Source organism: Bacillus rossius, chromosome 2 (assembly GCF_032445375.1).
Source record: "Bacillus rossius redtenbacheri isolate Brsri chromosome 2, Brsri_v3, whole genome shotgun sequence".
In the NCBI taxonomy this organism is placed as follows: domain Eukaryota; kingdom Metazoa; phylum Arthropoda; class Insecta; order Phasmatodea; family Bacillidae; genus Bacillus; species Bacillus rossius.
The window spans coordinates 14748995-14767138 of record NC_086331.1 but is presented as its reverse complement, the minus strand read 5'-3'; the positions used below and the strand labels follow the sequence as shown (position 1 = coordinate 14767138).

General features: G+C 35.1%; 1 protein-coding gene across 2 annotated transcripts in view; it reads right to left on the bottom strand.

Annotated features, from left to right (window-relative positions):
- LOC134529124 (phosphatidylinositol 5-phosphate 4-kinase type-2 alpha) overlaps positions 1–18144 on the bottom strand; it is a 62760-nt gene that overhangs the window by 15946 nt on the left and 28670 nt on the right. Inside the window, exons 6-8 of one of the 2 annotated variants that reach the window (XM_063362879.1) lie at positions 11453–11621; positions 2646–2952; positions 1178–1388 (exon numbers count right to left, since the gene is read on the bottom strand). In XM_063362879.1, coding sequence (XP_063218949.1) covers positions 1201–1388; positions 2646–2952; positions 11453–11621 — 664 coding nt within the window. In that variant the 3' untranslated portion in view covers positions 1178–1200. Of the gene's footprint in view, positions 1–191; positions 1389–2645; positions 2953–11452; positions 11622–18144 lie in introns of those variants that run through there. The other variant, XM_063362878.1, reaches the window with a different exon arrangement.

Genomic DNA, 18144 nt, shown 5'->3' with positions numbered 1-18144 from the left:
GTTATAAGAAACATTATTTAAATTGTTTGTTGCTTAGCTGCAAGTACTTATAAATTATTAATATATAAAAGTATATTTCAAAATGTTATTTTTAATGGTGCATTAGTAATCACTGTAAATAGTATGCATGTATCTTCTTTTTTTGTAAGGAATCACTGACCAGGGATTGCAGGTGTTGTTTGGAATCATCCTTTTATGTATAATAGCTTAAAAACATTTATTAAATATATTATACAAAACAAATCTGGAAAATGTGATATTCCTATGGTAATGTAAACACACTCAAGCCAGCTGTTTATATTTATGCTTTACACATTACTGCTGCCATTTGAACATTTCAACAAGCTATAGAGTAATGAAACCAACCAGTGCCAATAATGCCTGAAGCAGGTTACATTGATGTATATGTGGCTCAAATACAACACGAGCAGCTGGTGTTTGCCGCCACTTTGCATTGCACAATGTAATTCAGTACAGCATGTTAAAAAATTAATTTGTACAACCAGTATTGTTTGTACACCCTAAAGTGAGATGTGCATACAATGACAGTTTCTTGCATGGAATAGATTTGAGGGTCTTAAGTAAGAAATAATTTATTTATGCTATTAGTCCGCAGTAGCAGTAGCAGTAGCAGTAGCAGTAGCAGTAGCAGCAGTAGCAGTAGTAGTAGCAGTAATAATAGTAGCAGTAGTAGTAGTAGTAACAGTAGCAGTAGTAGTAGCAGTAGTAGTAGCAGTAGTAGTAGCAGTAGTAGTAGCAGTAGTAGTACTAGTAGTAGCAGTAGTAGTACTAGTAGCAGCAGTAGCAGTAGTAGTAGTAGTAGAAGTGTCAGTAGGAGAGGTGGTAGTAGTAGAAGTGGAGGTAGTAGTTGAAGTAGATGTAGTAACTAGTACTAGTAAAGTGTTAAAATTTAAACTGGCTTAAGTTCAAAGTTCAATTCAGCAAATTAAAGCTAGCTCAACTTGACTCTATTCTATGGCAATATTCTCTGTTCGGTTCTCGACTTAATGCTGAACCAGGATGACCACTATTACAGTTAAGCAATAAATCAAATGTTTATGGTGGATGCAGCTGGATTGTCCGTCCCATTTGACATGCCAACTATTGCCACCCAAGTCACAGTTAAAGTTCATGCCTGACTGTAAATATACAAGACGACATAAGAGACGCAACTCACCAAACAAATAAACAAAGCTTCTCTTACTCAATTGCCTTGCTCAAAAACTCAATAAAACGTTTCCCATATTGCTCTGGGTCACAAGTTGAAATTCCATCAACATTGGCACCGTATTTGACTGTCTTGGCGGCTTTGGCTGCTTGTTTTTTTACACCATAATGTGTTAGGACATCTATAATAGCCAGGAAATAGATCTCTTTCCATGGTGCATCTGAAAAAGAAGGAAAAAAAAACAACATAAACCACGGCCCCTAACTCTTTCTCTTAACATGCTACGGATTTTGCAAGCTGTTTGGCAAGCCATACAAAATTAGTAAAAAAAAACTACACATTTTTTAATCATTTAAGATTGTATTAGATAAAAGTTAAAAATTTCCAAATTTTTTGCTGGATTATATTAAAGTGACTCACATACGAATGTAATAACTATTATAAGTACTTATTTCTATAAAGAATAACCTTTCAACTACAGTCTGCATTCTATGATTCAACCCATTCTGTACTCCAGCAATGACTGAACAACTCCCATTCAAATTTTTCCAGTAGATATTGTGTTCCTTGGCAGGTTATATATCATGTTTGCACTATATTACAACTGTACACAAAGTGAACAGCTACAGATCAGCCTGTTGCAACTTTTTCATTATAGTGTATATGAATATTTTTTGGTATTCCCATTAAAACTATATTAACATTCGATAATACAGCACGGCCATACTCCCAAACATGCTTTATTAGAAAGCTTTTCAACTAAAGTCTTAATATTTATTCACGTTATTCATGTAAATATAAAACAAAACCCACTACAATAAAATTTAGAACAGATACAAGTATATATGGAATAATCATCAGTACATTAATAACAACTAGCAGAATGATTTTCAACAACACTATACTACCTATAACTTATAACCTTATGTTGAACATATTTTTGGTAGAAAAAACATAGGATGTTCCAATTTTTAATTTGGCAGTTTTGTAAAAACATAGTAGTTAAACAAAATAATTTGAGATATTAAAAATTTCCTGGAAATAAGTAAAATAACTAACCAGGCAAACAAATCATTTACAAACACTTGCATGCATAGCACTTGGCTTTGTTCATCTCTGAATAATTCACTCACCAAACAGTGACCAAAATTAAAAATGAGAATACTAATTCAAATGTAAAGATAACTGAAAATTTAAATGAACTGGTATGAACGAACACCCATTTTTTTTTATCTGCTTCCCGTGCCTGCTACCAATTTGTTAGACCTCAGATAGAAAGCCATAATATCCAACTAAAAAAAATTTAAGAATACACAGTAATCAAAAATTACAATCAAAAAGTAAACAAGAAACACAAACACCCACAGTACATGTACCAAAAACATTAAAGCATTTTTTGGTATATAGGTATTTGTAAAATTAATCACTTTGCACAAACTTAAAACTAACATTTAAGATGATAAGATGTTGAACTTACTGTCCGAGCTAGGGACTGCATAAATGTCCAGTTCTGGCACTATGCCAGTTTCGTACTGTATACTTGTTTCCCTCATCAAGGCGACGTGAGGAGAATCTGGCGGTGTGGCCATGTTGCCCCCCCACCTATCCCCTGCCGTTTGCTTGATGTCGATTCCTGAACCTGTTTCCGAGTCTTCGTCGTCCTCGAAACCATTGTTCTCGTCGTCTTCCTGTTCGCCTCTCTCTCGGTTTTCTTGCTCGGCGCGTGCACAATCGTGGATTCCCAGCAACAACGAGTAGTCCATTAAATGCAGCTTTGTGAGAAACTGGGGGGAGAAAAAAAAGGGCTTATGAGAACTTTATAAAATTACAAAAAAATTGTAATACAACCCTTTTAACATACATACATTCTTCCCCAATAGGAGAATCTGTTCAATGTTTCTACAGTTCTGAAATAATGACATAAATGATAATACTAACATAATCTGCCCACAACTATGTGTCACAACATAGACATCATGTATCCTAGTATGCTACAATGGCTTTATGATAAGCTACTAAAAGAAAATGTTTACCCTACAAAATTCCTAAAAAACCACTCCTGTAACTCATACTTTTATTACTCGAAACCTCTAAAATGTGACGATTTATACTAAAGTGCATTAGTTACTGCATAAATTAAACCTTAATGTACTGAAAATGTTATTTTAATATATAACGCAAGCCTTTGAGATTAAAACCATTTAGTTGACACAGCATTAAAACTGATACATGATTCAAAACTTTATGGTCACAAATCTCTAAATGGCCAAAAACTAACAATGAGATGCTTTGAGAGCTTGTAATAATTTTCAGTGAATCATAGGGCCTACGCCCCAATATACTGTATTTGATCTATAATCGAAGTACAAGTTACCGTATTGTGCGAATTAATGTTCAGCACGAAGATTTTTTTTCGTGTATATTCTTTATTCTAAATTAAAAAATTAATAGAAACATAAACAAGGCTTAAATACTATTATTTAATAAGGAATATGTCCTCCCTTTGCTTTAATCACGGCTTGAAATCGGTTCGGCATGGAGACAACTAAATTTTTACAATTATTCTTGATTGCCTCCTCTCGAAACCATACTTCAACTACTGCTTCTACCATTTTGATTTTCGTTGTACAGCCCATCTTTTGTAATCTGGCCTTGCAGATCGCCTACAAATTCTCAATGGGATTGAGATCTGGTGAATTTCCAGGCCAGTCCAAAATGCCCTTCAAATATTTCAACATTTTCTTAGAAGTATGGCATGGAGCTGAGTCTTGTGAAAAATTGCATCTTCGTTGGCTTGAACTTTCTCCAGCTCCTGAACCAAACATCGATCTAGCATTGCGTTATATTTTTCACGATTCATTATTCCTTCTACTGGAATAAGTTTGCCAGGTTCCGAGTATGAAAAACAGCCCCAGAACATCTTCTTAGCTGGATGTTCAACTGATTGTACGATATGGACTGCAGTAAGTTTTTGATCCATCCCCTTACGAAATAATTTTTATCGCTGGCCCTGCACTAGAATATGTATCTCGTCTGAGAACAGCACATTTTTTTTGGCCCAATTCAGTCTCTTTTTCATCAGAGTGGCAGTCAAGAGTTGTTTTTTCTGTGGCCTCATGGCTTTTCTTCCACTTTCCAAGAGTCTTCTGCGTACTGTAGAGGCATGGATTTTAACCCCAACTCGTTCAAGACCTTGTTGAAGGTCGTAGATTTATTTTCTTGGGTGTAATTTGCTGTTACGCAGAAGGCTGGCATCTTTTCAAGGAGAGGTCTTCCTTTTTCTCCCACATTTTCCTTTTCGCTGCACTTCAACACATACCATCTCTCTCTCTTTAGCCCAGTGCAATTAAAGTTTTACCCCCAAATTTGGAATAACAAGCTGAAATTTTCAGGACATGTTCATTTGACACCCCTTAATAACATACTAAAAGTCCCAAAGAATCCCCTTTGGGAATAACAAGTTATTGCTGGAAATGTCTGCCATGTTGCATTTAATGCCATGTTCGCAGTAACGCTCTATAAAAAAGTAATGGAAATACCTACACTAGTAATTCTTTTTTCTTTGTGTTCATATTTGTGTTCTCAATATGTTATTAAAGTCACTTTTACTTGTGAGGCCACCCAGAATTTTTTCAATGGCTTATAACCTGACTTTAGAATAAAACCACAATAAAATTTAAAATTTTTTTTTTAATTTGTGGCTAAACCATGGGCTAAATTTAAAAATGTCATGGAGTAAAAGTTGTAGAGCAGAAAAAATCCTATAAGAAAAATGTAATTAATGCTTTCTTAGTTTTATTTACTTTCTGAAACAATCAAAATTGTAGAAAATATTCACCATACTGATTATAGCCTATAACTCTAATGGTGAAAAACTTTTACGGAAATGTTACCGGATTATGTATGACCATCAAAGGGAAAACAAACCATTCCAGACTATTTAAAAAATTGATTGTTTTAAATTTAGCTGTAACTGTACATGTCTACATAACATTAGAGAAATTTATTTTCTTATAATTGTGCAAGTGGTGGTTCTTCAAAAACCCATAATCTCATGAACAAGGTGAAAACTATAAAAATATGAATACCTTATGTTGAATTGTGTGTGTGTGTGTGTGTGTGTGTGTGTGTGTGTGTGTGTGTGTATATATATATATATATATATATATATATATATATATATATATATATATATATGTATATATATATATATATATATATATATATATATATATATATATATATATATATATATATATATATATATATATATATATATTTACTGTGAAATATAAATCTGATAATGACATGGATTTCATTTCAAGTATAATGAACCTTTCAAGCAACAAGAATGATTTTGATACTGCCTTGCTGGCAGCCATTCTGTGAAGTGAAACATTTGCTCATGTTGACAAGAAATCAATAAACATTTAGGTTTTTGTCTCTTACTTTTTTGTGTGACACACACGTATTTTCAACAATTATAATGGAGTGCTTCGTTTGTTTATTTCACCATGTTACTAACATTGAAGGAGACCTCGTGACAGTAGGCATTAAAGGACTAAATACATACCATAAAAGAGTGTAGTAGATTGAAAAAAGACAGTTTATCCGAAAACCTTGATGGTAAAGATTGCATTACCATTCACGTACAGTGTCGCAAAAACTACAGACGCAGAGTACAACAGGCAAAAAATGTTGAACCAGTGCAAAAATTAAGAGTGCCTCGTTCACCCGATTTTGATTTCAAAACTCAGTGTTTGTTTTGTGGAAAATATGTGGATGTTGTACACAAATACCGTCACGGAAAGACTTTTAGTCTTGTATCAACATTACCAATAGTCGACAATATAAAAGATACAGCAGAGAAGTGTGATGATATGTGGGGTAATGTAGTAAAGATAAGACTTAACACTGTAGCCGACTTGGTAGCAGCTGAAGCCTGTTATCGTCAGTGTTATGCCTATTTCAGTCGTCTTGGCTCTTCGTTACCAGGAACAGCTCCACATCACAAGCATTCTTATGACTCAGTTAAAAGCTGCAGCCTTTAGTCAACTTTGTAACATACTAGAAGATAACAGTGAATGCCAGTATGCACTTGGTGAGCTAGTAAATACTCTTGAAGAAATAGACCCATCTTCACCAATATATGGGGAGAGATATTTGAAAATAAAGCTTCAAGATAAATACAAATCAGCAGTGACCTTTACCGAGCTACCTGGAACGAAATGCATTGTATGCTTCTCTGGAGCAACACAAAAAATACTTACAAGTATGTGGTACAATGAAAAGAAAAGTAATTTACTTGATGAAAGGAAGAGAATAATTGAGTTAGCTGATCTTTTAATAAAAGATATCAGGTCAAGGGTATATGACATCGGCTGTTACCCATCAGTAAAATATATTTCATTGGGCGGGGATAATTTAGTCCCCGAAACACTCTCACTTTTTAAAGATAAGATTATTAAGGGTCCTACGAGTAAAGATTCTACAGCCCCAGACATCAAAAAAGACAAGAAATCTTTGGCAATCCAGCACTCCATATTTCTGCAACACAACCTCGATCATTCATATCTCCTATACATCTTGGACTTGGCGTAACGCTTCACAGACGATATGGATCAAGATCCTTGCTAGACATGCTTGCTAATTTAGGGATGTGCATGCCCTATAAGGAAACTGTATTGTGCGCGACATCTGTGTGCAAGAATGTACCAGCTGAGTTTGATAATAATGCATACATTCAATTTGTTTTTGATAATGCAGATTATAATGTACGTACTCTGGATGGTTATGGTTCTTTCCATGCCATGGGAGGAATCGTCTGTGTAACACCAGCAACATCACTTCATTCTGATGCTCCCGTACCGAAGATAGCTTCCACAAGACTGTCTGATGTTGGTTCGCTAGGGCCTCTTAGAGTGTTGACTTACAAACCACCTTCCAAATCTGGTCTGTCTTTAGTAAGATCAGAAAATATTGGTACTCAAGGATTAGAAAATGAATGCGTAGAACCTGCTCGCCTATTGAATATGTTATCATTGATGGGTCTGTGGATAAAAGCCTTTTCATGCCCTGGATGGAGTGGTTTTATGGAGCAAGTACACAACACGAAACATTTTTCCAAAACTGCCATAGCTCCTTTTCCATTCATAAATAGTGACCCCAGTAACCCTTCTACCATGTACACAGCACTGTTGCATGCTGCTGATCAGTGCATAAAACATAATCAATCAATGTGTATGGTAACATTTGACCAGCCATTGTATGCCAAAGCTGTTGAAATTGTTTTGGTTTCTAGCAGTGACAGTCCGCTAAAGAAGATTTTCGTAAAACTTGGAGGTTTCCATCTACTTATGTCTTTCTTAGGTGCAATTGGTACAATAATGGCCGGAAGTGGTCTTGAAGATGTTTGGGCAACAGTCTATGCACGAAATTCAGTTGTTCATATGCTGAGTGGCCGAGCATATTCTCGGGCTTTAAGGGCACATTTCCTAACTCAACAAGCACTAGCAATACTGCTTTTCGAAGATGTCCTTGCTATATGTGATTTAAAAGATAATGTAAAGTACACATTCACAGCTTTGGATACCCAGTGCCTGAAACAAGCATTACAAGAACTTGACACAAAACTGCAAGTCACAAGCTCATCAAATTGCACATCCAAACTTTGGACACAATATTTCAAGCTTGTGGAAATTGTACGTTTGTTTGTCAGAGCTGAACGGTGCTGTTCAAAGTATGTTGCCATACTTGCTCGCAGCTGGCCACCATAATTATAGCAAAAGTGTTCCACTATATCTTCAACAGATGTCTCAACTGAAAACCAGTCTCAGTCAAGAAGAATTCCACAAATTTACAAAAAAGGGATATTTTACTATATGGCGGACAGATAAATTTTGGTCGGGTACATGGACAGACATGTGCATTGAGCAAGTATTAATGCGAGCTATTAAGGCAGTTGGAGGACTGACACATGGTCGGGGATTGTCAGATTCAACAATTTCTAAATGGATACATTCTGCACCAGTATCAGCGAAAATAATAGATGCAGTAGAAACGTTTGCAGGAACTGCAACCATAACCACAGAACAACATGTTGAAATGAGAGCTTCACGACAGAAAAGGGATTCTTTGGACTGTGATAAAATACTTCAATGGATGAGGGGTCACAATCCATTCAAGAGAAATTCACCCTTACTTGTTTGTATTGCCACAGTAATGGTAGCAAATGCAAAAGTAAACTGTGGGTGTGCTGAAGAAGTAGGTAAGTCGTCAATGGTGCTGATAGAAGGAAAAGTTTTCAGTGAAGTTCACTTGAAAAGAAAGAACAATGTGGTATCTTTGGCAAGTGGAACCAAAGGCTTTGTAGTAAGAGACAAGTTAGTTCACTGCATCGTCAGGCGGGATGAAGAACTGGCGGAATATCTACAATATGAACTAGCTGCCCTTCCACCATCCCTTTTTGATGATGTTTCTCTACGCAAGGGGGCAAAATCTTCCCTTATATCAGTGCTTCAAGCCATGGGGATAAACTGCGAGCTTCCTTCACACCCAACATATTTTATTGATGGAGGATTCCTGCTTCACCAAATTTCCTGGAATCGAACCGACACAAATGGCCAGATTTGTGTAAAATATGTGTTGTATGTAACTGAAATGTTTGGATTGGATGCAACAATAGTGTTTGATGGTTATCAGCAATCAAAAACTAAAGATATGGAACACATCCGTCAATCTGCTCTAAGATAATCGGCCGACGTTGTTGTAGAAGAATGTGTTAGAGCAACTACTGCACAACAGGACTTTTTGGCCAATTTACCAAATAAGGCGCGACTGAATAATCTTCTGTCGCAGTACCTGACCGATGGTAGATTCAGAGTGAATCAAGCCTCTGGCGATGCAGATGTTCTTATAGTAAACACATCGTTAGAACTTGCAAAGACTGGGAAACCCACTGTATTGGTTGGCCAAGATACTGACCTTCTGGTACTTTTAGCACCTCTTCCTGACATTGATACAGAAGTAACAATTCTTATGCCTGGCTCTAAAACCAAACCTCAAAAAATATTTAGCAAAAAAAAATTGCAAAAGGCTCTGGGTAATATGTGTCACCAAATATTATTTTTACATGCTGTCACTGGGTGTGACACAACATCTGCTCCATTTAAACTTGGTAAAATCAAACCATTCAAGAAGTTACAGCATGAAACTACTTTGCAGGATATTGTTGATATTTTCAACAACCCTACAGCTTCCCCAGACTCTATTGCTTCAGCTGGAGAATTATTCCTGTCAACCTTCTACAATGGGAAGTTAACAGATGACTTGAACAAAAAGAGATTTCAGATTTACATGCAGTGTCGCTCGGCAACCCATTGATGGCACTTTTCAGCTTGCGAGCTTTCCGCCTACATCAGAAGCCACAAGACAGCACAGTATGAGAGTATACCATCAAGTACAGGCGTGGAAAGGCATTGCACTCGATCCTACTGACTGGGGGTGGAAAAGCAAAAATGGGCTTCTATACCCTATTTCTTCACAGAAAAAAACAGCACCAAATGAACTTTTGAGTTTGATCTCTTGTAACTGCAAGTAAGGTTGTGAATACAACTACCAGTCTCGTAGGCATAGCATAAAATGTTCCAATTTCTGTGGTTCATGCGTTGGTCAAGGATGCACCAACAGAGAAATGCAACTACACGATGAGGAAGACGACGAGTTTCTGGTGCTGCAAGATGAAGACGAGGAAGTGTTTGATTTACCAGAAAAGCAACGTAGGAAGCTCCTAGAGTGAACTTAAGACTTTGAAGATGGCCTTCCAATATTGTAAACGATACATATTATTTTCTTTTGGTAATATGTTAAACATATTTTTCAAATATTTAGCTATATTTTCACTAAGCTCTTTACATGGTAATAATGAATTTTAACAAACAAATATAAATAGTACAGAAACGCCACAGACAACACTTAGTTTCTTTATGTTAAACTAAATTTGTTTCAACTTTAGAACATTTGCAACTGCATAATTATGCTTACACAAAATAAAATTCTCCTGCTCTTATATAGACATGTACAGTTACAGGTAAATTTAAAACAACCAATTTTTTTAAATAATCTAAAAGCAATGGTTTGTTTTACCTTATGTGTCCATACATAATCCCGTCACATTTCCGTAGAAGTTTTTCACCAATAGATACATATAGGCTATATTCAGTATGGTGAATATTTTCTACAATTTGATTGCTTCAGAAAGTGGATAAAACTAAAAAAGCATTAATTGCACGTTTCTTATAGGATTTTTCCTGCTCTACAACTTTTACTCCACGACATTTTTAAATTTAGCCCATTGTTTAACCACAAATTAAAAAAATTTGTAAAATTTTATTGTGGTTTTATTCTAAAGTCAGGTTATAAGCCATTCAAAAAATTTTGGGTGGCATCACAGGTAAAAGTGACTTTAATAACATATTGAGAACACAAATATGAACACAAAGAAAAAAGAATTACTACTGTAGGTCTTTCCATTACTTTTTTATAGAGCTTTACTGCGAACATGGCATGAAATGCAACATGGCAAACATTTTCAGCAATAACTCGTTATTCCCAAAGGGGATTCTTTGGGACTTTTAGTATGTTACTAAGGGGTATCAAATAAATATGTCCTGAAAATTTCAGCTTGTTATTCCAAATTTTGGGGTTTGGCTACAAAACGAGCTAATTGCACTGGGCTACTTCTGCTTTCATAATTTATTTACAGCACCCAAACTCATACCACATTCCATTGAAGCATGATGATCTTTTGTCTTTTCCTTGGAGTAATATTCATGATGCCAAACCGTAAAAACCCTATAAATTATTGAATATTTTTGCAAAATATCAAAACCTCTGACACACCCTAAAAAATATTTAAAATATTATAATTGTACAGGTATTTAGCGGTAAGTAATGGCGATCATAAGGTTATGATTTGTCATTAAAACAACTGCCATAATTGACATAACAGTATTGCCATAACCAAAATACTAATTTTTTAGTTGTGTTCACATTAATTCACTCAATACTGTAGTTGTCAGCTAAAATTTGTGCTAAGCCAAGATTCTGATGCAGGCCTAATATATTTTTGTTAATTTCAATATGGCCATAGCAATATAATGGCTTTGGCTGGCAAATTAATTTAATGTAATGTTAATGTGTTTGTTAATCACGTCAACTTGTGACTTACGAAAAAATGTTCATCAACGTAAACAGAAACATAAACATGGAGGAAAAAAAACTTACTTCTACATCTGCATTTAAAGTCTCAAGAAGTTTTTCCTTGGCATCATCCCCAATATAAATCTTCATGCCTTCTTTCACAAAGTCATTATCTTTGAGAGTTGGGAGATCTTTCTCTCGCTCTTTGTCCGAAGCTTCGCGGTCAACTGTGGAACCTTTCAGATCAAACTTCCTAGAAGCAGTGGCAATGTCATTTGAAAAATTACACTTCCAGGTAACGTGCTCCATTAAAAGTTTGAATTATTTTGATATCTAAAAGAAGAATTAATGCTCACAAAAAACTTAAAGCAAACACACAATACACAACCAGAAAACTATACAAAGCAAATCTGAATTTGACAAACAAACTTCAACTGCAGTTCATCATGAGAAATTAGCAAAAAAAATATCATTCACTGTCCTAAAATTATTTCACTGAAATAACTGTTGATAATAAACTTTATTTTCCAAACATTTTCTGATGTGTTGTTACACCCCAATTTTTCAACAACATTATGTATTTTTCTGGGGTTGAGAAACTTTGATTAAACAATTCAGATGCTTATTGATAAAATACTTTCTCTATTATATGCAATAAACCAGTTCCTCACCTCCAATTTCAAAGGTATGTACTGTCTTGAGTGGGAAGCACTCTAAGCCATTAGTAGTTTATACATTTTTAAATTATTTTTTCCTGATAAACTTCCAGTGAAAGTTTGTTGCTCTAATTCATACTCACTCTGTACGTACACATATCTTGAGTATTTCCATATCCAACCAAATCTATAAAATAGTATCATAATTTTTTTTATAATATTTGGTTATGAACACAAAAGCTTAATATTACAGGACAGTCTTGATTGTAATGGGCTCCATAACTATTGGTTGTGACTCTGTTTATAAGCCATATGATTATGATCCCTTTGCATTGCAAGGCCAAAGAGGAACAAATCTCGTGTTCCAATCAACGCAGGTCGCACATCTATATTAAAAACCCATTTGTTACACTTAAATACTAGGATAAAAGAAGTATTTCAGAATGTACAGAGTCACTAAAACTAAAATATGAAATTATTTTGGGAACTTTTGGGGATCATTTCAAAAATTACTGTGACACGAGTTTCTTAAGTGTTTAGTTTTCATTTAATTTTGGTGGTGTCCCTATCAAAAACCTCAGAAATCTAAGAAAAGAAAATGAAAAAAAAAAGTTTCTTGCTTATAAGGTTTTATAGTATTAAATAACACATTATTAATTTTTTCTCTTTAATGTTGTCTGGTTGAATTTAGCCATAGAGATCTTAAAAAATTTTCTTATTTAAAAAAAAAGTGAAATGCATAATTTCCTATTTTTAGACATAATTTCATCATTTTCCCTACTTTATTCCCCTAAAACATAAGAATTGAAAATTATATTCCTGATACACCAGTTATAAAACATAAAATTACAAAGAGGCGCAAGTCAAATTGTTATTGTGAAACTGGAATGATACATAGTCTCTCCCGCCAACCCCCCCAAAACCCTTTTCCCTGGGAAACCTAAAGATTTTTGCCCCCTGTCTTCACCAACATGATTTACTACTGTTTACCAATTTAACTGAATACACAATTAGGCGCTAATACAGCCCAGTTTCTTCAATACATGTTTCAGTTACGTGGTAAGTGGTGTGTAACTATGCGGTATATTTCTTCAATTACGTATCACCATTACAATTTTTGAGTTCTCAGTTATGAAATTTGTGTTTGAATATAAAAACCCATAAATAGCTGTGTACATTCAAATTTAATAGTTTTATTAGATACTAACTATAAAACTTTAAAATAAAAATAGTCACAACATAAACTTGATCATAATGTATACAGCTGTTGGTACATACACAAATTTAAGTTTAAGTCTTGTCAAGATCATTAGAGATGGAAACACTCAATGACACAATTCTAGGATATTGTAGAAGGAACTGCAGATGTTACAATATCCACATATATTTCAGTCTCTTTACTGAATACTGAATTTGATTGGCAAATATTAAATTTGATTGGCAAACTACATACACAAATAACTCCCGTCACCTGCTGCCATGTTGTTTATTACCGCTAGACTTGGATACCAACCATGTCATGCCATGAAAAATACCTACACAATAAAAAAAGAATTATTTACAAGCATTTGTTCCAGTCACCGATAAGGCAATGGCACCCAAAAGTTAACATGATGCCGGCAGTATTGTTTTAAAAAATTAAACCCAACTTCCATGAGTAGCTTTTGGGCACCATCATTAAGAGAAAAATCTGACACTGTATCTTGCTGACAAGAAAAATAGAGACCAACATGGGATATCCCAGGACTTCTACAAGCGTATGTCGAAAGTTCAGAAATATGTACAGCATAAATCAAGAACATGCCCCCTAATTTTTCAACTTAATTTAACACCAACTTCTATATTTTACAAATATATTTCTCAAAGGTCCCCATATGGCCAAGATCACTACTACATTGATGCCTCCAAGTTGGGCAAGCTGGACTACAGATAAAGAAAAGCATTCCCATGGCAATGAACTTTCCTGGATAAAACTTAATGTTAACTAATTGTGATGAAAAAAATTACACAATTTGACAATACCATCTCAGAAATATCCTGCCACAAGACAACCAAAATTAACCAGGAATTGTAGATTTAATTTAGTTTAAAAAAAGTAAATGTAAGAACCAGTTAAAAAAAAAGCTTTGTTCCTAAACAGGTTTGAAAAAAAATCATTATATTGGAAACACACAACAAACAAATTAAGGAAACTAAACAATTTAAGGAAACTGAGGAGGAACTAGCCACAACCTATTCCAGCATTTTCCAGAGTGACTTCGGGAAATAATCAAAAACCAAAATAAGGTAGGCCAGATGCAAATAGTACCCAGGTCCTACAAAATGTGTGTAGTTCTTAACACCATGCCACATCACTGCACAAATTTACAAACACAACAAAAAGAATGGAGTTTTGCACAAGCAACAAATGTTTCCCTGAAACCGTTCACAACTTTTCATCTCTCCCAGAGACTACTGAGCTCTGAACATTATCTCTTTCACACAACAACCTGGACTGACTTCAATTTTATCAGCCTTAAAAATGTACAACAATCACTCTCTCATTTTACTTTGGCTACCATTTGTAATTGTTTCAATTGCCTATTCGCGTAATTCCCGTTACATAAGAGAAATTCACCTAGCGAACAGCTCACAACAGAGCAAAAATTCACAAACAAAATTGCAACCAATTTTGGAAAGTATGATGCTTTGAGTCATGTGAGAATGGCTATACTGATGTGTATAATGTTTGACTAAAGGCAACTAGATCACTACTAAATTCTCATGGAGTACAGGCTGAAGTCAAACAGGGTATTTATTATTTATTTTTAGAAGGTGTGTAAATGTTCACTTTAGTTTATCCCAAATAAAACTGCAAATAAATTTTCCTGCAAATCTCAGGTTTCCCAAGTGAGTGGCCACCTGTAGTTTTACATTGTTCGTACCCTCTTGAGCAATCAAACATTAAGGACGTTTAAGGACCTCTTTACGTCATCACCATCACTATTAAAAGGTAGAAAACCATTTGTTATATCATAAAAAATACCTCAAAAAATAAAAAATTTTAATCGTTAATGCACAATACATACTGAAGTGTAATTTAACTGTGTAATTATCAATTTGTCATTGTATGCCATAATGCAGAATCCAGAAATCTCATAAATGTTAAAAGCTTTATACCAAATAGTATAAAGGTACTTCTCTATGTACTTTATAACTTTGTGTGAACAAACTTAAACTAAGTCAGGGGTCGGAAGACCGCAGCTCGCAAGCCACATGCAGCTATTTTCATAGGAGTTTACGGCTCTGCAACTCACCTTGCTGCCATAGCACAAAAAAAAAGCCTAACAAAATCAAAAGGCACAATCAAATTTGATATCTCACCATAAGTGGATGTTTGCCAAACAAATGCCTAAAATAGTGAAAATCATATTTTATACATGGAATAGTCTTCCTGAAAACTAAGACACAACAAAAAAAATATAGTAATTGCTATTGTAACAATCTTTCGCACTACCTATTCATGTGGACAAACATTCTCTTCAATGAATCAAATAAAAAAAAAATTAACAAGTAAATTAATGGAACATTTAGAATCATGCCTAAAATTAAAAATTAATAGTTACTTTCCAGACATAGCTAAACTTTCGAAAGCAATGCAAGGTCACCATTCCACTAAGTAATAAATTTTACAAAGCCCCTGTGCTTTTTTATTTTAATAATTAGTTTAAATCAGGGGTTCCCAAAGTGTGCGCCGCGGCGCCCTGGTGCGCCGTAGAAAGTTAAGAAGGGCGCCGTGAAGCGATTCTCTTTACCATTCTCCGAAACCTCAACTTAAGTGTTCGCGGGTACAAAATAAACAATTTAATTTCTAGCGCTCGCGTAGTGCTTCGCTTACTTGCGCACTCGCCGAAACTTATCTACTACACGCCCGAGACAACTGTAGTCCCAGTAAAAATATGAACTACCCAAGGTCAGACGGACCCCTCCCTCCGCAACACTGTCCCCTCCCTTCCCCTAGTCCGCCTCAAGGGTCGGAACGCATGTCGCGGGTGGGACGGCAAGTAGAGCTGTTACCATTTAAAGCGACATCTCGAAACCATTCACCCGGCTATGGTTGAAAAATCGCGTGATTTTTTAAATAGGAAATTACAAAATTAAAAAAAAAAACACATAATGTGTTTACTCAACAAGCCACAGTACCTAACAACGCGCTGTTAGCATCCTTCAATGTAGCATACAGGGTGGCAAAATGCAAAAAAACCTCATACTATTGCAGAAGAGCTTGTTCTACCGGCTGCTCGCGACATGGTGAATATTATGGTGGGAGAATCGGCGGGAAAATTAATTTCTAAGGTACCCTTATCTATCAACACTATCAGTCGAAGAATCCATGACATAGCTGAGGATCTAAATCGCCAATTAATAGAAAAAATGAAAGGCAAGGAATTTGGTCTGCAACTTGACGAGGCTACTGACAGTAATAATGATGCACATCCGATTTGTTACGTACGCTTTGTGGCTGACAATATTATTGTCGAAGAACTCTTATTCTGCAAAAACATTACCGAAAGTGCAAAGGCTCATGACTTGTTTGAAATTCTTGACAAGTTTATTACAGAAAATGGTTTGAATTGGGAAAAATGTATTGGTGTATGTACAGATGGTGCTCGATCAATGTCTGGCAGGTACGGAGGATTACAAGCGCTTATTTGTAAAAAAGCCTCGCATGCTGTGTGGACCCATTGCATCATCCATAGAGAAGCGCTTGCGTCAAAGTCGATGAGTTCTGAATTAAACCAAGTATTAGAACATGTCATTAGCACTGTAAACTACATTAAAACTAGACCACTAAAAGCCCGACTTTTCAAAAAACTATGCTTAGATATGGGAGCTGAACATAAGGCACTGATATATTACTGCAATTCACGATGGCTTTCCCTTGGAAATGTCTTAAATCATTTGTTCGAATTACATGAAGAAATTCACAGTTTTTTTTTTACAAAAAGAGCATCATGAAACTCCAGATATTTTTCTGAACCAGATTTTTTTGCTAAAACTAGCATAATTGTGCGACATATTTGAAAAAACTTAACAAAATGAATCTGTCTTTGCAAGGTAACAACATGCACATTCTGAAACTATCGGAGAAGATCGCTGCGTTTAAGAAAAAACTGCAGTTTTGGATTAAAAAATGAATGAAAATCGCGGTCAAGATTGTTTCCCGCAGTTGTATGAATATGCGACATCAAATGAGCTTGTTGTCTCACAAGACCTGATGACCCTTTTCACGGAACACCTTTCAAAGCTCATTGAATGGTTTTCAAAATACTTTGCCGAAGACGATGTCGATAAATATGCGTGGATCCAAGACCCATTCCATACACAAGCTCCGCCAGAATTTACATCGGAAGAAGAATAAAGTCTCATTGAACTCTCTTGCGACAGCAGCCTTGGAACTAGATTCACATGTTCCGATTTGGTGGAGTTTTGGATATCGGTTCAAAATGAATATCCCACTTTAGCTTCAAAAGCTATAAGAATTTTCATTCCTTTTGCAACATCTTATTTGTGCGAAGCTGGATTTTCAGCTGTAGCTGTAATCAAGAGCAAATATCGCTCAAAGATCAATGTGGAACAAGAAATGCGAGTAGCAGTGTCAAAACTTATTCCACGTTTTGAAAAAAATGTGTGAAGATCACCAAGCTCACCCATCACATTGACTAGCTAGGTAGCTATTGTATTTTATTTTTGTTGTTCTTAAGTCTCTCTTGAATGTTTTTGTGTTAATTTTATATTATTATAAATATAAATGTACAGTTCAGATTCATAATGCGGATATTTTAATTTTTGTGCTTATCTACCTAACTAGTATCATTGTACTTATCTATTTCGACGAGCCAAATAGGTTAGGGCGCCGAGACAAAATAGTAAACATGTATGTGCGCCGCGGACTGAAAAAGATTGGGAAACCCTGGTTTAAATAATTTACATTTTCTTGTTTCACCAGTAGAGCTCTACTAATGTCTACCATATATTTTTTTTTACATTTGCATGGTTTTTTTTTCTATAAGTGGCTTTTTATAAGAATATTTTAAATGTGTGAATAAAATATTTTGATTTTATCTCTTTTTTTTATCA